Source organism: Typopeltis vanoorti, chromosome 11 (assembly GCF_054136105.1).
Source record: "Typopeltis vanoorti isolate ZY-2024b chromosome 11, IOZ_Tvanoo_1.0, whole genome shotgun sequence".
In the NCBI taxonomy this organism is placed as follows: domain Eukaryota; kingdom Metazoa; phylum Arthropoda; class Arachnida; order Uropygi; family Thelyphonidae; genus Typopeltis; species Typopeltis vanoorti.
Genome location: NC_143559.1, coordinates 48,465,548 through 48,486,617, shown reverse-complemented (window position 1 = coordinate 48,486,617; position 21,070 = coordinate 48,465,548). Strand labels below are relative to the sequence as shown.

General features: G+C 36.5%; 1 protein-coding gene across 3 annotated transcripts in view; it reads right to left on the bottom strand.

The window, feature by feature from the left end:
* Positions 1-21,070, bottom strand: part of LOC150101559 (uncharacterized) — a 166,048-nt gene that overhangs the window by 103,416 nt on the left and 41,562 nt on the right. For all 3 annotated transcript variants that reach the window (XM_090400083.1, XM_090400084.1, XM_090400085.1), the window contains one exon: positions 13,867-14,038. In XM_090400083.1, coding sequence (XP_090256209.1) covers positions 13,867-14,038 — 172 coding nt within the window. The remainder of the gene's footprint in view (positions 1-13,866; positions 14,039-21,070) is intronic.

The following is a 21,070-nucleotide window of genomic DNA, read 5'->3' as shown; positions in this document are numbered from 1 at the left end:
AGGGTTTTTTTATGGTTTGGAAGTTGGCCTCCAGACGCAAATGAAACAGAGTTTCGCGGAGACTAAGGCGCGAGCTTGCGGATTCAAGTGGATCTTGTAGCAGTGAGCCATAGTAAAAAATAAAAAATAATAAAAAAGTTTTCTTTTTTTTTTTAATTTAAATTTTGAAACTTCTAACAAGCTCTTGAAATGTTACCCACTAATTAATCAAATAAGCAGTGTGAATTTCCAGTTAAAGCTTGGAAATCTATTGCATACACGGAACAATTAATTGAGTTAAATAACCTAGAAATCCTATTCTAGAGACCAAATACGGAACTTAAGCCACTTCAGCTCAGCCTCCAATAGGTAGAACAGGGGTCTTGCATAGGTGATGAAAATCATCGACCCCCCCCCCCCAATGATTCATTCACAAGCATCTATGTCATAGGGGAATTTGAAACCACAGTCTCTTGGCTTGAAGGAGGAAATGTTATCCTCTTTCTGGCACCCGGCCCCAAACTAGTTGGCCCAATCCTCTTTTTGATAGCATCAAACAGTTGAAGCCGTGAACGTTGAATTCCCAAAGGGAAGATGAGCTCCTTGTTAGAGAATGTAGATTGTATAGAAAGCAACTTCAGTTAAATATAAATAGGACAAAATTCAGCAAGAAAATTTTGAGCCGGAGGGGATCCAAAAGTGGAGATTTTTATATTTGATATTCTCTGATATTTTATTTGTATTGTATTTATTCGTAAGGTGCTGAATATCGTGGCTCCGATGAGAAGGTTTAATATGGCTTTTTTTTTTAACTCCGACATGTTTTTTTAAAAAAAAGTTACGCACTATGAGCCATTCACAAGAAAACACATTTTTTACATGTGTAAAGAGATTTAAAGCAGGCTACATAGCAAAAAATAAAAATCAAAACTTTTTCTTCTGTTTAAAAGAATATTATTAGAACTTTTTAAATAAAAAGAGTGTAACTATAAAAATATAATTTTTTTAATTATTATTTATAAGAAATTTAGAGACAAATAAATTTGTATCTTAAAGAAAGTAATACAGTAAATAAAAAATCACAAAAGGGTATTATTAAATCAAACGACTGCTTGAAATTTCGAAATGTTCTCAAGTTTAAATGAACTTTGAAGATGAAAGCTTTATCTCCTTCGTAATTCTTTTTTATAAACAACAACAACAACAAAAATATTGAAGACATATGCAAATATAATCCGACATTTCAGTGTTGTGTTCCTGTTGAATGTAGTTATTTGTTGAAATTCACATAAATGAATCGTAAAAATGAGACTTCGATTCGTATTCCATCACTAAAGAGAAACTTTTTTGAGGCCAATATTTTTCATAAACTGCTGAATTGCCTATCTTAGAGCTGTCTGATTTCCCCCCCTCTTGGCAACTGAAATCTACTCTTTTAAAAAACTAGGCCAACTTCTCCATTAACATTTCACATGTATTAAAAGTGTGGACTATTAAAATGCGAATCGAAACTGAGGTTTTAAGTAATTTGGTCGTAACTGGGGGGCTCCGCTTAAGTCCGATAGCAGAATGGTGAAAGTCTAATGATTTCATAAGTCAGCAAGCGATTTGAATTAATCCTACCGTGGGATTAATCTTGAATTCATTTTGGGTATTCAAGTAGTTGCTACTTTTTTTTTTTTAATCGGCTCTAAGATATTGCTGTAAATAATCTCTTTTTGATTTTGTAAAATGAACTGGACCCAAACCATATATATTATAGGCAGGGTCTTCGCCAGATTAGATCGCGCCCTGAGGCAAACAATTAAATATCGCTCCTAATGGATTATAAGACAAAAATATAAGAAAATCGCCAATTGCCATTTTGTTTTTATTACAAGAGAAACATTAATGCAAGATGACGACATAATAATATTAATTAAATGTTTGCTCTACGGGGATATCGCACAATGAAACTGTTTATAAGCTCTTCTAAATTTAAATTATAAGCTATGTCCGCCTCTATCGATATTGTTGTTAGACCAACCAATCTTTCTTGGGTCAAATATTCACAAATAATTTTTAATCAGTTTAAGCTTGGGAAAAACCTCTTTCCGCATTTGCTACGCTAACAGGAATTGTCAGTAGCGAAGGCGCCTACCGCAATATGACTGAACGAGCGCCCTTATTAAGCCGCGCCGTGAGGCAGACTGCCTCTATGCTACACCCTGTCGACGGTACTGATTATAGGCCAGTGGAATGTTGAGACTCTTCCTAAGATAACAACACGCACAAATCATAGCATAGTCACGATGTCGCTCCTAATATTTACACTAAATCTCCTTAAATAAGAGAGACGTGGTTTCCCATGACAACAGTAGATTTTGTTTACGTAGTAGACTGATCGTTGTATATCTTCGTCGTCAAGTATGAAATTGGCGAAGTTTTGTACCTTAATGGTAAGATGAACTCTAAGTTTGAATACAAGTCACCACACACACACATATTCCTTGGAACTGGAAAAAAGGCATTTTAGAGGGTGCACTAAAAACCTAATTACCGAAGAGGGTTGTGAGACAAAGGTTTGTCGTTATATTTACTGTCCGATGCTAGTTTACGGATGTTCACACTTAAAGTCACCCACAGTCGTTCCGACTGTGGGTGACTTTGTGTGAACTTTTTTTGTAGGCATTGCCCACAAAGTATTCCTTTGCAGCATTGCTATCCCTGAGATTTTTACAGGGTAGTTCACCATTGCTTTCCCCAATCCCCCAGTTTTTTCCGGACTCAGGACCGGCATATAGCTGGGACGCATTCATGACTGCAATCCATGTGTGTTCACGGGGCCGGTTTGTCTGTTCTGGGGAAAGAAAAACCCGAGTTTCCGGGTGAAAGACCCCCCCCCGCCTACTTCCGTAAGACCAAAGGGCTTTCTATACCGACTGAGCTACGGAATCTCCGTAAACAGAACTGGATTATCATAATACTGTATAGAATCGTTTATTTTTTTTTTTAATTCAGCCGGTGTAACTTTTTAAAACAGTAATTTTTGTTATTAAGTGTACTTAATCTATTTTCTCTTATTCTGAAGATCCATAACATATTAAAAGAAATGCAACAAATGCCGTCGATTAAAAAAAAAAAAAGGTTATCTCATCACTCTATTTTCTCTCCAGAGCGTTAAGAATAAATGTGATTGCTTTCTAGAAAAGTGAGAATTTCTAACCTTTTATTTTCTTTTTTTAGTTGCTGTCAAGTAGCTGGTTAACTGCTTCCATCAGTCTTTACGTAAACTCAGACCAATCTTGTACGTCTCTTCAGTTTCCAGCGTGTTTTCTTTCTTATCTGCGAAGCACACTCCCAACACAACACTGGGACAGTCGCTTGTCCACGTAGACTATGTTTACTGTGGCGCCCTGGGAGCCATCTTCGTCTTCACACTATCGCCTTGTAATTTGGACCCTTAATTACTCCAAACGCTGTACCAAAACTTCTTTTCTCTGTGCCTAGGGAAAGGGGGGGGGGGGAGAGCGGAATGGCTGTAAATATTTTATGGCACTACTCGCACTTTATGGTAGTAGCGGGAAGTTTGCGTTCACATAAAAACAGGTTCTTTGTCTCCTAATGTCAGTTTGACTTCGCTTTATGGCCCACATTTTTTTTCCCCACTGATTTGGTAAAGCTTCTGAAAAAGAAAACACAAAAGAATGCCCGTATAAAGAATAAAAACCATTCAGACATTCACTTCTATAAGAGTTTCCCCGGCTAGTCTGTTTTCCAAAAATAAAGAATAATAAAACTTGAGGGGGGGGGAGGAGAGTAGGGTTTAACAATCATGTTGATCCATTCTCTTCATTCTACTTCAGTAGTATATATCTTTTGTAGTACACAGAAATATTTCGTCGTATTTTTGGTGCTAGTTTATTAAGACATTTTTTAGGGGGAAGGATGTATTATACGTAACAATTCTCAAAAAAAAAAAAAGTGGATTAAAAACGTAAATACATCACATTTCTGCTTCTTTCACCCATACAAACTTGAGATTATCTCATCATATGATTTCTTAGTATAACCATTCCCATTTTTACGAACTCAATACAGTCGGTCTTATACGACGTAGGTAGGCTTTCGCTTCCAGGCACTCCAGTCTTTAATCTCTCAAACCAACCCAAGAACACAGTTTGATTCTGTGTTCTTGGCCTTTGACGTCATCTGTACATCTAACTAACTAGACGTCATTAAAAACAACAACAGAAACCAAAGAACAAACAAGGCTCTACTTTAGATGATCAACTTCATCACCAGTGTGTCGGCCTGGAGTTTAAGTTCCATGTTTGGATTGTTGAGCATGGTTTAAAGATTAGCTAACCATCAACACACCTGCAGTACTACTAATAAAATATTGTACTAACCTCCTTTCGTGGATAAGATGCACAAATTTAGATGCTTCACAAAAGTTTTGCTATTTAGCAGGTTTCTAAACGATATCTCCAAATGCATTGAAGATATACAAATGAAATTTAGAACGTTTGAAGAACTGCTTTAATAGATTACAATTTTAAAACATAAATAAAGAATTCATTATGTCGATATAAATATGCAACGGTTAACTTTAAACGCAAATAATTAGAGAGAGAAACTGGTTTCGGACAGCATCAAATGGGATTGTACATTAACAAGAGCTGAAACTACCGTACCAAAACCAATTTGGCTACACACCATTTCTATCTATGGCTGTTATATAATACACGCTGTACAATAATTTAAAATATCGAAATTATCCTCTGAATAAGACCATTTCTGTACCGCACTCTCTTGGGTTCCACTTGTGCTGATGAGTTTTCCTTAAGAGAATTATTTTTCCATGTTTGCACAACGCTTCTCATTATTATATCTAATTAAATAGCCTACGTCGTCTGTGGACAACAAAAGAGGATATTTACCTCGCGAAAACTTGAATATAACGGCAACGATTCAACAATAAAGTAATTCGCTTTCCTAAATTGCAAGTGCTTAACAAAGGCCAACGTCTAACCATAAATAAGTACTCTCATCCCTTGAGCTAATAATCAAATTGGTGTTCTCCCAAAGCTACAATTTGTACATCGAACGAAATCCGATAATGCAATCATGTTCTGTTAAAAAGAATCAGAAAATCCACTATTTCTGTCTTTTTTTTTTTATTTTAAATCCCTAATTATTAAGCTTCTTTTTTTTTACTGTATATCGCAAACAATCGATAAACTTGCAGTTTTACGTCATTTGATTTTTTTTTTTTTTTTTACGGAAGCACTAATATACCTACAAGTTCACTGTGATAGCACAATCATGCAGCTGCAGCCAGAAGCGCGTCACGTGAAATTGACATTTAAAATACCACGCTCGTGCCACGAACTAAACAATGGGAAAGTTGCAATTGACATCTATACGAAATTCAATATTTTTAATGCTCAAAGCCAATTGGAATTCATTGCTTACGTCATCAAGTTGTTTATCCAATTATGTTTTCTTTTGAATTTTTATTGGTTTACTTTTAAATGTTGTTTTCATAGTTAGGCTCAAAATATAGGCATTTTTTCCACTGTTTTTTAAGTAGGGAGTAGATTTATTTTTATTCTTTCATTGTTTGGAGTATGGAATAGATTTTATTATTTATTTATTCAGAGTTTGGCGTAAAGAATAGTTTTCCACCTTTTTTTTTTTTTTTTTTTCACTCATTGCATATTTGAAACATTTCCTCATATTTATCGACTCACGTAGTTTCAATTTCAAGGGAATATTAGCCTGAGTGATCTGGGAACAGAAGTTTGGTAGAACACTTTTTTTTTTTTTTTTAATAATGAAAATGCATTACTGAATATGCTACATTAATTTTTTTTCTCGCTAAAACAATTTTCTCTTCCCTAAGTGCACACTATTGGTCACTTAGAAAAGTATTTCCTACGTAATTTCCATATTTGCATAAGTGATTATATAGTGGTTTTGATTAATGGTATAAGTAAGCCGCAATCTAGGATTATTTTCAAAGGTTCAAGGCTTATGTGTGATTACGTTGTTGTAGTCTTTCCTGCACCATTACGAGGTGTGAATCGCGCATGCGCAACTTCTCGTCCATTTCTAATGGTCTTGGTCGATTTAGAAATAGTTTGGTGACGGCCTACACGAACATTAGGTGGGATAATGAAGTTTGGTGGGTAGGATGGAATCAAAATAGTGATTTTATCCCCTCACCTCATCCCACCCCTGTTCTTTAAGCAACATAAGTAATAACTTTTCTTTTCTTTTTTCAATTTCACTTGTCTGAAATAAATCAGTTTGATCCTTTGAAAACATTACCGGTTATTGCTATTTTAAATCCCTAACTTTTTCTTATTAATATAGATTGAATTTTTAAAAAAAATATTTTATTTCGTTTCGTATTTTAAATATAAACAGAAATACACCTCTGGAACATTTGCTGACAAGGAAACGTATTTTTTTTTTATTATTATTTATTCAAAACGCTATTGTAGCAATTTTAGTTTGTGTTACAATTCTAGTCACATTTCATTATGTTTAATTTGCATCGTAACGACAACAGCAATGAGAAATAAGCACGCGTATCAAATGGCGCGTGCTCTGTTATGGCATTTCACTGTTGCTAGAGAGAAACAGAACGTGTACATGCCCGAATAAGTACAAACGAAAGAGCAGATTAAAAGCTAGATCAGGGAGGGGGAGAGTAAGTACAAACATTCATATACGGCTCATCGCTTACGATGTTTTTGCGGAAATTACCGTGTATTTGCGGACGCACAACAACGTTATGACCAGAGTCTAACAAACCATAACGGCGATGTGGTCTTCTCTTTGGTATCCATCCATCATTGCCGTCCTGGAGATGGCACGCGCAAATAAAAGATGCCAAATACAACAGGCGTGATTCATAGCATAACCGCTTCCTGTACAGCTGTGGACCACGTGCTGCCCTGCTATTATGCATTGGCTCGTGGCCTCCAGCTCTTTCACTGCCTTTCATCATCCCAGGTTGTCTGCCCTTGTGCCCGGAGGCTGGAAACGATTCAGGTGATGGGAGACCTCTCTCCGTAGAGCCCGTCACTAGGTCACATCATCGTGACTGTCATCCACAACTGTGAGTGGCTGAGGGAGTTAAATGAATGAGGTGGTGATGTCATGAAGACATAAAATGATTAGACTACCATATGGCATCCAATCCCATTCGAAAAGATGCGTGAAACAGCGGTCGACCCATAAATCTTGTTATTTTCTCCCGTAAAGGTTTGTTTCCCCCCCCCCCCCGCCCGATGCATTTGTTTAAGTAGGAATCTAAAAAATTGACGCCACAGCTGCAGCACATGCATTGTTTGAACGAAAGGATTATATGAGGATTTTAATACTAAGATTTCGTTGAGGTGGGTTGGTCAAGATTTTCACTTTGCCTGACAAAAAAAAAAAAAAAAAAAAAAAAAAAAAAAAAACGCATGCAGTGTGGGTGGATGGGAAGTATTAAACTTCCTCCTATTTAGGCTCAGTGACCTATCACGCAAGTAACTTGGTTTCTTACAAATCTAATTCATGTTCTGATAAGAAAGTTAACCTATTTGCATAGAGTAATTATGGGTGTGTTCATTTAGCCAGTTTGTCTGTTTGGTTTCCTGGAGGAGAACCCTTTTACCTCCAGCTAATTTACTTTCATTTGAAAAACCCTAATACACAGGGTTTTTCTTGATATATATTCGCCTACCAGGCGGGGTTCGAACCTGGGTCTTTCCATTCGAAGCCGACTGAGGTACAGAGGCTCCCTCTTAGATGCAAGAGAACCTATTGCTACCATCGAGAATGTTAAATTATAAAGTAATATCCTTTTTTAAAAAAACCAGCTGCCACTGCTCTCAAATAATGCATTTTTACATTTAATACATTTATTAAATTAAATATATTTTATGTATTAAATATATTTAATACATAAAACCTTAATACATTTATTGGTGGTCATTTCCTACATTTAAAACTTGGAGTTATTTCCTTATTAATACGCATTAAAATGCATACAACAATCATAAATCGTTCACGTCATTTCACTTCCATTTACTGTCAAAACATATTCTTTTGCAAGTGCATTTCAGACAGGGAAAAACTACACGCATGCGTGCAAACAGCTGTTGATGGCGCCGTCATCATCTCTGATGAGCATTACACTTTCCATTTGGATAACGTTTTCAAGGCCTGCTAATTTTTCTGTGCACGCAAATGGGACTTTCCCCACCGTAATCCACTACTTCAAAGGTCACCCGACAGAGCCATCTGGTGCACCCCTTTCTTCCCTCCTTATTCGTTTGTTGTTCACTCCATCCTCTCCACTGCAGCCTCCTGATTAAATAGCCCGAATTGTGGTTAAGTGGTTTAAGGAAAAAAAAAAAAAAAAAACGTGATAGAGTTGGCCCACCCACCCAGCACAAATCGAATGGAATAGGTTAGTTCAATTAGGTCATGGGATTTACTATCCCAAAAGCAGAGCTCCGCCCTTTCTCTACACATGCAGCTGAAGGCTGCCTACCACCTGCCTAAATGTAGTACTTAGGCTTTGGGATGCGGTGACAGTCGTTCGATTTCATTATCGATCCATTCTATCTGGTTACTCAGCTTTTTATATATTTTATTATTTATTATTTTTTTTTCGGGATGCGTCATAGACAGCCATCATTTTTTTACTCCCAGTTAAAACGTAGGCTTCCATGAATTGCTACCGATTGCCACCATCTTGTACTCATACAAAAGAAAAGTCAAACAGGTCATCCAAGTTCCTATCTCATTTGTCCATAACTTCAAGCCTTCGACCTTCGTAATCTCCAGAGGGTCATTGCGAAAACAGACACAGTTGGTGAGAGTCCATTCTGACAGAATGGCAATGAAGGTATATTCTTCTCACTTGTCGTGAGAACAACTTCAAATATTTATAGCGAAGTAACTTCTGGAGTGTTCTGTAGCTGCGCCCAACTATCTCTTTAGGGAACTGAGCACCGTTACATACATCACGGTCCTTGCACCAGGTTAAGCTGTACCTTGTACGATGTATCTTACATAAACGGTAAAAACTACTATGGATTGTTGATGCGTAGCACAGAAGGCGCGAGTCACAAATCGGTTTTATATGAACTGGCTCACTGCTCTTCCCGAAGGCATTTTAGACCATCGCAAACGGTTTACTAACTTATTCGTTTTTTGATGTTTTTGATTCCTTTATGCAATATCCTACTTAGAAATAAGGCACTAGGGGGAAAAACCATGGAATGCCAATAAATAGATGGTATTTTAGTTTATTAGCAGTTACTAAATTGACGGATACAGACTGTGTGTGTGTGAGAGAGAGAGAGAGAGATGGAAAACTTGGTCAACTAGGGAAGATACCAGAAACATAATAAAATCCAGCTCCACACTTGCTATTTATGCTATCTTATAGATGAGGTTAAGAAAAGAGAACGCACTTATTGATGTTCCTTTTGAACAGTTAGAGGACGTATTGCTTGATTAAAAAAGGGGGGGCTATTTTGCCTAGAACTAATTCCCTTTCATCCCCCTTTTCGGGTAGAAATAAAATGCACATATATAGTGCATATATGAGGGTGGTCTGAAAAGTTCTCGGTCTCGACAATAGATGGCAACACTATCGGTACGATTTTTTTCGCAGTTGATACATTTATCATAAGCCTCCATGTGAAATTGCAAGTCATTCTATCAAGTAGTTTGAGACTATAGGCATTTCAAAAAGAACGTGTAGGATATACTTTGCATGAAGAATTGCAAATGAAAACGCTTTGAGCAAGATGGGTCCCGCGCTTGCTCACAGCAGATCAAACACGCACTCGCATGAAAATCTCTGAAACATTGCTTGGAGCGTTTTAACAAGAATAAAACTGATTTTGTGCGTCGATTTATTAGACTTGGATTCACCATTATACGCCAGAATCCAAACAGCAGCCAACACAGTGGATAGAAGCCGGTTGTTCAGCGCCAAAGAAGACAAAGTCAGTTTCATCAGCAGGAAAGGTCATGGCATCGGTGTTTGAGGATGCTAAAGGCATTCTTGAAAAGGGTAACCAGACTAGACGAAAAAATTCGTGAGAAAAGACCCGGTTTGCAGAAGAAAAAAATCATCGTTCATCAGGACAATGTACCTGCCCACAAAGGTGTTTTGGCAATGGGAAAATTAAGGGATCTGCACTATGAATTGTTGGAACATCCACCTTATTCCCCAGATTTGGTTCCCTCTGACTTCTATCTTTTCCCCAAACTAAAACTCTTCCTCGCTGGTCAGCGTTTTTCTTCGAATCAAGAGGCAGCTGTAGAAGGGTATTTTGCAGATCCACTACAGGGACGGGATAATGGCGCTGGAGCATCGCTGGAATAGATGTATTAGTCTTAAGGGAGATTATGTTGAAAAATAAAAGTAATTTTGAAATTATGAATTCGTTTTTTCATTGTTAGGCCGAAAACTTTTCAGCCCACCCCCGTATAAGGTGGTGTGTGTTTTGTTAATAATTGTCACAATTTTTAATTATTACTAACTAAAAGAGATGATTTATTTTACCGAATACTGAGAACAATACAATAAATATTCGAGTGCTCATTATTCTTATGGAGAAACCAATGTCTGACAATCACGAATTAATAAATGTCTTTCCTCTGCGTGTTGGTATATAAATTGGAAAAACGTTGCTACCTCCGTGGCGCCACCTAGAGGTACTTTACGAGGCAAGGAAGGGGAAAAAAAATGAAATATGTCAAAAATAAATGCAATCAATAAAATTTCTAACTTTAATTTGACGAAGTTGTTTAAAATATTGACTAAATTGCCATTAACGAACCCGATGGCAATGGAAAGCTAATATTAATAACACCAATAATACTCTTCCAGACATGTCATAAACAAAAATCTTTGTCGATAGCAAGGATTATTAAATACTCACTTTCTCTTTGTAATGCTGACATATATTAATACAAGCTGTTATATACGCCCCCCAAAGCACCCTTTGTGCCCTATTACCATCACTTTTGATATATTTCTAGCATCGCTATGGAAGTCGAATTCAAATAACTTGTGCTCACCTTGTTCAAGATTAATGTATTTTCAGAAACTCGTGCGTGGGGAGTCGATGGCCCTTTCAAATCTTGCCTCTTCTCTTCTTTTCTTTTTTCTTCTTTCTTCCCCCCCCCTCTCCCCTTCACGGTTTTCTTCACCGAATACTTAGCTTAATTGCCTGACAAAATAAATGGATTCTTGTACGCTGTTGTTCGCTCTAATTTATGTCATGTGCCACCATGAGATTATCGCCGAGTTGGCTGTCGGTTCGAAAAATCAACTGGCGTCTGTTTTAATCGAAGCTAATTGTATTACATTGAGCTATTAATTCCTTCCCCTTTCTCTGCAAGTACTGTTGCTGATCTGTCTTGAATATTTAACTGGAGTAGTGATGGATGATAGTTTTATGGAGATATGTAGATAAATGAAATGATTGCGGATAAGTGAAGATGCGGATAAGCGAACGATTATGGATGATGGTGATGCGGATTATAGAACGAACGTGGATTAGTGAAGAACTGTCAATGATGGAGATGAGGAGGATAAGTGAATCGTGTGGATGATGCATATGGGCAAAGCAATAAGCTAACAATATGAAATAATTATTAATTACTGTAGCTTTTAAACTCGAAATATATAACTAGTATTATTAGCAAGCACAATTGCTGAAATATCTTCAGTTTCGTAACACCAATCAGTGAATATTTAACCAACCAAATATCTGCTTCCTGGTGTACGCAATCAGGATCTGTTATCATCATACAATGCCATATCTATTTTAGTCTATTGACACTAACTTCTGCCACTCAGTGTACGCAAGTAAAGCCTATGATTTCAAGGAAACATTACGTCACATTCGTGTAGCAGTAAAACAAACGACAGTTTAATATGTACATATGAATGTTTTATATTGTTGCTAAAATTGCATTATTCAGTTTTTATAAAAGTTGGTTATCAGACGGTAATTGTATCTGTTACATTTTGACATATTACGTACACACGTATATAACATGATTGTGGATAAGTGAAGATGCGGATAAGCGAACGATTATGGATGATGGTGATGCGGATTATAGAACGAACGTGGATTAGTGAAGAACTGATCCGATTCGTCTTATTTGTCAACAAATCAACAAATAAAACTATTTTATTATATGATAAATAAATTAATTCATAATTTTTCATTTATTTGACATCTCCATTTTAATAAATCTTCAATGGATGCAAGTATGTGTACTTAAACTTCGTTGCTATGTTTGTATATAAAAAAACTGTCCTTTGCTTCTAATACTTAACCATCAAGATAAAAAAAGAAGTTGTCGGAAGAAATTTTCAGTTGGCAGGGACAAATGTATTTAGTGTAGTGTGTAACGAAGAACTATAAGTTCTTTGTGTGTCGAGACATTGTTCAAGAGATGTTTTTATCGTTCATCAACTTTTCTAAGTGAGTTTCTACAGTACATTAAGAAGCAAACAACTGCCATCAGTATAGAGGTCATTTCACCGGTAATTTCTGGTAGGGGGAGCAAACATATAAATAACTGCAATTTCAAGGGGCTTATGTTCCCGACACACGTGACCAATGTAAGGATCGGTGTAAAAAAAGAAATGGAACGAACGATAGAAAAACATTATACCTAATAGGCTTACTTTGGTGATGTTGCAACTATCATCCACTTGGCGAGATCAAATTTTAGTTTCATCCTTTAGGGGTGGAAGAGGATAGCGGACTTATTGATGACTGTCTTCTCTGTATGGACCTCGTGCCATTCTCAAATGACTAAGGGAGATGGAGAAGAACAAATAAGGGTAGGGTTTGGGGGAGGGGAAAGAGAAAGATCGGTCTCTTGTATGACGCATTTTATGTGTGTTCGCATTCCCTTGTTGTTTCGGCGTAGCTTGTACGGAAAAAAAAAAAAAAACAAAAAAAAAATCGTTCAGACCTTTTAGAATATCTTTCTTTCAAGAATTATAAAATTTAAAAATATGATCAAATAGGGATGCGGGAGTCAAAGGAAAAGCAATTAAAGATGCAGATGGTAGGAGAACGGACTTTTTCTGGAACTGCATTTTTTTTTTTTTCTTTTCGAGTGAAGGAACACGACTTTACAAATTTATTCCAAGTCAGCAGAAATTACTTCTTTTTTATATATACAAAAGAATTAAGAACAAACTTAACTACATCTGGCAACTACTTTTATTCACATCGACGTTCCCTTCGCTTACTTTTTTGGACACCTTTATGTGCATGCATTTGAATTCAAATCCATCTTCTGTTTAAAGTTGAATTTACATTTAGCAATAGGGGAAAAAATACTGAATATAAAATGATATTTAAATAAATAATTTCCAAAGAAATTAAACAAAAAAAAAAAAAAAGAAAAAGAAACAATCGTGGTTGTAAAAGTTTTTTAAATGTTAAATGAACCGTAGAAAAATGAATTTTCGATCAATGTGCAGACGTGTCGCATTTTATGACTTGACGTAAATCAACCGTAGTTACGATGCGTTCTTCTACACGGGAATATTTTATATATTAGAAATGTCTTTTGCCTCAAATGATCTCGTGAAAGATTCGGCAGTAGCTATTTGGAAGTACAGTTACATCAGTAAGGAAGCGAACAGCTATTAGGCCTAATTTTACGAATTGAGCATGCGCAAATATCCTAATATATTACGCATGCGTGTAATGGTCATATGAAAGAAAAGTACATCGCAATGGAAACTAGGCCATATTCATTCTTTAATGTCAAGTAACTCACATTAATAAATAAATAAAAATAAAAAAATCACAGAATTCGAATCTTATTCAAAACTGTATCACTTACCTGATTTCGAGTTTGAGGCTGCATCCAAGCTTTTATATTCTGCTCCAGATACTGCTGAGCTTGCTGAGCCACAGGAACAGGAACTGCAGAAGAGGAAGTAGATGATGTATGCGATGTTCCAGCAGAGGGCGCTGGTGTTCCTGAACCGGACACTTTACCGTGGCGGGACATTCTTTAAAATAAACGAGTTATAAATGAGGAATAGATCGGCTACTTATATATATTTGAATTACATTCATATGAGTAGCTAGTATGATTAATATTTAACAACCTTTTAAGTAATTACCCAATTAATTTGACTTTCACGATGTTATCATTAGTTATATTTTTAATAACGTTTTAATTATTTATATAACTGAAAAGGAAAGTTAAAGACAATAGCGAGTATGGTTCACTACTTCTCTTTTATACCCGATTTGTAGTCATGGTCTTCGGCAAGATTGCAGTTCATCGATCGGTCAGTTATGTTTCTAATCCCCCCCCCCCCATCGCCCGGTTCTTGTTTCTTGTAGTCATTTCGTGCATGGTTTGCTGTTCGTTATTGCTTTCAGTTGTTTGAAGCTGCATTTAAATCCGGGTTTAGTGGTTCCATGTTAAAATTGTCATTGCTTGCTGGGGAAGGGCAAAGAAGTGATGGAAGCCAAATGATAGCCGTTATCCCAAAACACCTTTTGTTTTCTAGTCAATCAATCTTTATTTTATATATTATATATAACTGTATATAAGTTATATGCATGTACAATATGAATATTGCAGAATAAGTAATCCATATGTGAATATTTGGAAAAAACTTCTAACATTTCTTATTACAAATAAAGTCTGCACAGTATTATTATTATTATTATTATCCTACCCACAAAACAAGTTTAAACTTGTAGTACATTACTACTGTAAATGAGTTAAGAGTTGGATAATTTGCAAACCCTGCTCTAGAGACGAAACATGGAACTTTTTTCAAGTCACCTTAAGCTTTCAGTTAACAAGGTGATGGTCTTGCATTGAAGGATGAAACTTATCTACGACCTAAAGACATATACACAGATATCCATTTGAACCCATAACCTGTTGATTAAATTGATTGAAGCTATTCTGAGTTTGTCACACTGGCAACATATCAAACATACGTTTCCGCATTAGCACCCAGGAAAACACGCCCGCGTGCGCACACACACACGAGAGAGAGAGAGAGAGAGAGAGAGAGAGAGGAAATCCTTTGTATCTACTAATGATATAAAATAGTAACTAAAATCGCTTGCTGTTAGAATGGCATCCAACTGAAACTACTGCGTCTAATTCTGAATTTTTAACAATATACACGGAATGAGACCTGTGCGGTGTGAATAATTTCGGTAGTTTATAGCAATCCCTTTTTTTTTTTTTTTTTGAGTTAATTCGTCGTATGAATATGGGCTCAATACGGAAGTGTTAGAGGAATAAATGGTTGATTTTTTTTTTTTTTTTGGTAATAGCTATGGAGTTTTCTACAGCCAAGAATAAATATTAAAGCACCTGCTAAAATGTTCGCATTCATAAATTTAAATATTATTATTTTTTAAATTTTTTTGTATAATAGACTCTTCAAAATATCTTCCTTAGTCTCGAAAGCACCTAACAGCACATCGAAAATATAGATTGTCCTTGACTTTTACTGTTCCCATCCTTTACTATGTACTCAACTCTAACGATCCGTGGCTTCCTAGACTTAGGTTTATTTCTGTTGCCAAGTTAGTTTCGGATTCTCCTCCTCCCCCCCCCATCAATCGATCCGCATATGTAGCAATACAATACACAATAAAATCAATCTGGTATAACAGCACTCACTATTTTAAGCATTATTTCGATCATTACTATTAAAATAATATCATTCACAATACGATACGAAATCTAGAAATTCGTATCGTATTCTTAACCTAATTCTTCTCTTCATGGCGAACTTTTTTTAGTGTAAGGAGAAATAGTAATCTTCTCATACTGTTATTGTGGCTGTGACTAAGTACGGTCCTCATCAGCTAGCTAAGACCTGTTCGGAAATGAGATGTGTAATTGAGAAAGTAATCGAAATGGGAATGCATGTAATTCCCCTTCAGGAAAAGATAAGGAAAAACGCAGTCGAAACTCATCACAAAGCACGATAAGAATAACTGTCTCTTTAGGGTGATCTTTAGTGACCAAGTAGCTAATGCAATTTTTTTCGCTTTTAATTGATGACCCTCTTGTATGTAGGTCTTCTTATCTGCAAGTCAAACCTTCTTTAGATTTGAATTTATACTTTTTCTTCCCCTTTGGAACTAGTATAATTTGAAATCATATCTGATGCACTTTTTTTTTTTTTTAATAATAACTTTAAACAATAGATTTTGACTTATTTTCTTCACTAACATAGACAAAAATATTTTAAATGATTATGAAAATAATCAAAAATTTGTAACTGATATTTTTTTAAATTTATTTGCTAATTTTTATGCACATTAAAAATATGTCAACTTTGTCTATAATTCCACTTGAAAGAGAAGTTATTTCATGAGATTAAACTTTGAATCATTAAAAATACCATAACATAACAGTATGGTTCCAAATATAACACGAATACTACTCAAAACAAATTTTAAAAAAATATTAATTTTAGAGACATCTGGTAGGCACCAGTTCTATCATTTCATGGTTCGTTTGTTGTGTCCATCAACTCATTAAAAGTTGTGTAGACTGTGAGTGTGCCCATTTTTCTGATCTTTATTAATATTTTTATATATTTTTTTACTTTTTATATAATTCTGTTTTAGAATCTATAATAAAAATATTTCAAATCTACATCAGTCCTTCAATAAACAGAGTTCTGATCAAACACCTTTTAAAAAAATTCATCTACCATTTTAAAATATTATTTCCCATAAATAGATTGATTCAGGTGGGGGGTGGATTGATTCATTCAATCCAATACCCTTGGAGGGTAACGGATGGCAATGCTGTAGCCAATGAATTTCTAACTGAGGTTCGGATATTGCTGTTACCCTCCTGCCATGATCAGAGCTTTAATAGCTTAATAACACCTTATCCCTACACTGTCCTCTACAGATAACGGGGAAGATGAAAAGCATTCTTGCTTCGCCCCTTTAAGCCAGTCCTTATAAGGACTATAAGATTGATTCATTCAATCCAATACCCTTGGAGGGTAATGGATGGAAATGCTGTACCAATGAAGTTTAACTGAGGTTCGGCTGTTGCTGTTACCCCCTTGGGTGATGAGATTCGAGAGTTTTTGAGTTCGCTCTCTTAAGGTTTTTGCCTTAAGGGAGCAATTTGAGTCTCCGGGGTGAGTGTTCTCCGGCACGGCCCGCTGAGGGGCTTTGTCGGTGAATTATTTTCCTCGGAATTTGAGCGGTTCGGCTCGGTGGTGGCGTGTGGGTGGAAGGCCATCACTGAGTGGAGCCAACGCTGAGATGGACGGTCCTTCGCCCACAAATGAGTGGCCTAGGGATCGTCCGAATTTTTAGAGACGGCTTTACCTTTAAATATGGAAATGCTGTACCAATGAAGTTTAACTGGGGTTCGGCTGTTGCTGTTATCCTGGGTAAATGAGTTCGCTCTCTTAGGTTTTGACCTAAGGGAGCACTTTGAGTTACCGGGGAAAGTGTTCTCCGGCACGGCCCGCTGAGGGGTACGTGCCGGTGAATTATTTTCTTCGGAATGAGCGGTTCTGCTCGGTACTCGAGGTTCACTGAGTAGAACCAACGCTGAGATTTGGACGGTCTTTCGCCCACGAATGAGTGGCCTAGAGATCGTCCGATATATTTTTGAGATATCACCTTTACTTACACATACGGCAATGCTGTACCAATGAAGTTTAACTGAGGTTCGGCTGTTGCTGTTACCCCAGGGGCGCTGAGATTCGAGAGTTTTTGAGTTCGCTCTCTTAAGGTTTTTGCCTTAAGGGAGCAATTTGAGTCTCCGGGGAAAGTGTTCTCCGGCACGACCCGCTGAGGGGTTTTGTCGGTGAATGCCTTTCTTTGGAATTTGAGCGGTTCTGCTCGGTGGTGGCGTGTGGGTGGAAGGCCATCACTGAGTGGAGCCAACGCTGAGATGGACGATCCTTCGCCCACGAATGAGTGACCTAGGGATCGTCCGAATTTTTAGAGACGGCTTTACCTTTAAATTACCTTTAAATATGGCAATGCTGTAGCCAATGAAGATCTAACTGAGGCTCGGCTATTGTTGTTACCCTCCTGCCATGATCAGAGCTTTAATTGCTCAATAACACCTTATCCCTACACTGTCCTCTACAGATAACGGGGAATATGAAAAGCATTCTTGCTTCGCCCCTTTAAGCCAGTCCTTATAAGGACTATAAGAAATAAATAATTATTCATGATAAAAATCCAGAATGGTGATTGATTCATTCAATCCAATACCCTTGGAGGGTAATGGATGGCAAAGCAGTAGCCAGTGAAGTTCAAACTGAGGTTCGGCTAATGCTGTTACTCTCCTGCCATGATCAGAGCTTTAATAGCTCAATAACACCTTATCCCTACGCTGTCCTCTACAGATAACGGGGAAGATGAAAAGCATTTTGCTTCGCCCCTTTAAGCCAGTCCTTATAAGGATAAGGACTAAATTATTATTGGTAGAGAAATAATAGTTGGCGAAAAAAGTCCTTTTTAGGACTTCCAGGGTAACAAATGGCAATGCTGTAGCCAATGAAGTTTTAACTGAGGCTCGGCTATTGCCGTTACCCAGCCATGACTAGAGCTTTTTAGCTCAATAACATTCCATCCACACAGATTTACTTCATTCAGATGACGGGATAAAGAGTCAAGGACTCAGTCCATCGCCCAGTTCTTATAAGAACTAAGTATTATTGGTATTGATATTATTGGTACAATAATGTAACTTCAATGTGCAAGTCTGTGTTTTTATATATATATATATATATATATATATATATATATATATATATATATATATATATATACATATCCACGTTAAATTAACATTATTATTATTACATCAACTCTAGTTAGCTTTCTCATTATAGACAAACAATTCGTTCACTATGCATTGAGTCTCTTTGCGCTAATTTCTTTCCCTCTTCTGTTGTTTTTTTTTTCTCCCGCCATTAGTTGTAAGGTCAAACACCTAGTGAACGTAATGTACGCCTACTAACACAGTACTCCTTACAGTTAAAGGCCGCCTTAATTGTTGTAAATAGCCGTGATCTATGGAGACTCGAGGGCATGACAATTTAACACGAAAACTGTCTTTGCTTTAATTATTCTTTATATGTTCTTAGGAAACTCGAAAAGGAACATTAATTAGAATATTCCTGTTTGGTTAGTTATTTGAGTTTGAATGAATAGTAGCAAAATGTGTTCAAGGCTTATAATATGCAATTCAAAACAATACAGAATTTGTTAGTGTTAAGTCTTACTATAACGATTAATTCTTATCATTTATATCAATCATAAATAATAATGGTAATAGTGTTTCCCAGCGTTCCTATGAGCTTTCTCCCTTCCCAGGGAGAGATAACAAGAATTCACTTATGAATTCTTGTTATTCATAAGTGAATTCACACTTATGGATAACAATAACTGCGGACACTTTGAAAGCAAACTGTATCCCAAGTATCAGACTAATGTTTGTACACTAGTCATCATAAAACATGCAATTGATAACATATTATTGTGCATCAAACATTTCAGATCATTGACTGTTTGAAGTGCTCATCCAAATTAGTCCACGATCATTAGCAGGGTCTCTATAAACAACTGTCAGTAGCCTAAATGCTAACTATACAGACGAAGCATCTTTATGACACGAAGTCCACCTCCCTTGACGAAAATCTGCAGTAATGGAAGGTTGTTGATGCAAAGCATAGTATTAATGAGTTGAAATCTCTTTCGACCCCCTTTGGTGGTGCAACAAAGAGAGCTCAATAGGGTTTTGTGCCGAGTTTTTCCAGCGTACTGTGAACTTCTCACTTCCCTGGAGTTCATGACTTTAATCACAAGCAGTTTCCCCTTATGAAGAACCTGCCTTGGGTATGTGATAATGTTTTCCACCCCGTGTTTACCCCCTAATCAATCATAACCCTGCCGATTAGCGAGGAAGTTGCGTGCAGACAGTGGGCTTGGCCTGCTGTCATTTTAACAGCAGTCGCTTGCCTAGCGCGCGCGCGTTGGTTCGCGTGTGGAGTCGCACTTGAATATTTCATGTTCTGTTTTGGATTGCCCGGATGGTCGGTGGGGTGGTAAACAAGCGAAGCCTGAAAAACTTGCAGATAACATCGCTACCCTGTTGGAACGAATCAGAAAATTGAATTCTAAGAGCTAGCAAATTGAATAGGCACGGACTGGCGCATGTGAAATATGACAATTTTAATAACGCACCACTACTCGAATATCGCGCCCATCTGCACAAAGCCACAAAATATCCTTTTTTTTTTTTTTTTTTTTTTGGCCACGCGTGCTTCGATAAATGAAAAAAAAAAAAAAATGGTGTCGATGCTCTTTCATTCTCCGTTAATATCTAAGAAGTCGGAACAGGTGAGCACCTGTTCGCTTCTTTCGCTCGAAGAGATGAGATGCAATCGAACTAAGTATTCATATGCCGTGCAAAAATGAGCATCCAAAAGGAAATAGGTTTGGAAATAAATACGAAAATACGATATAGAAAAAGGATATTGGTTTTTAAATCGGCTTCTTTTTTGAAAGCATTTGTTCTCGAACGTTGAAGATTATCCAGAACAGGTCTTACAAAGACCGAACATGTTAACAAATAGATTTTTCCGTTTTGGTGGTTTTCCACTGTCATAGCAACTATTCCAAACTCATCAAGAAAAAGGTAATCATTCACATTATTTAATGTAAAAGTATCTTGAAAGAAAGAAAAAGGCGCAGAGAGAAAGTATACATGCATGCAAAATCAGATTAATTTATGGTTGGAGAGAAGAATGAGAATTATAGAATCGATGGAAAGATAACGAATTGAAAGAGAAAGAATATATCACACAGGTATGAATAGAAAGAGAATTAAAGTTAAAAATATATTTATTCTTTTTCTATTCAGTTTTTCTATACATTTTCTAATCTCTTTCTATTCATTGTTTTTCTATTCTCTTTCTATTCAAGAGGAGAATCAAAGGTAAAAAAAAAAAAAAAAAAAAAAATTAAAGGTAAGAAAGAATGAATAGAAAGAGAGTTAAAGACAA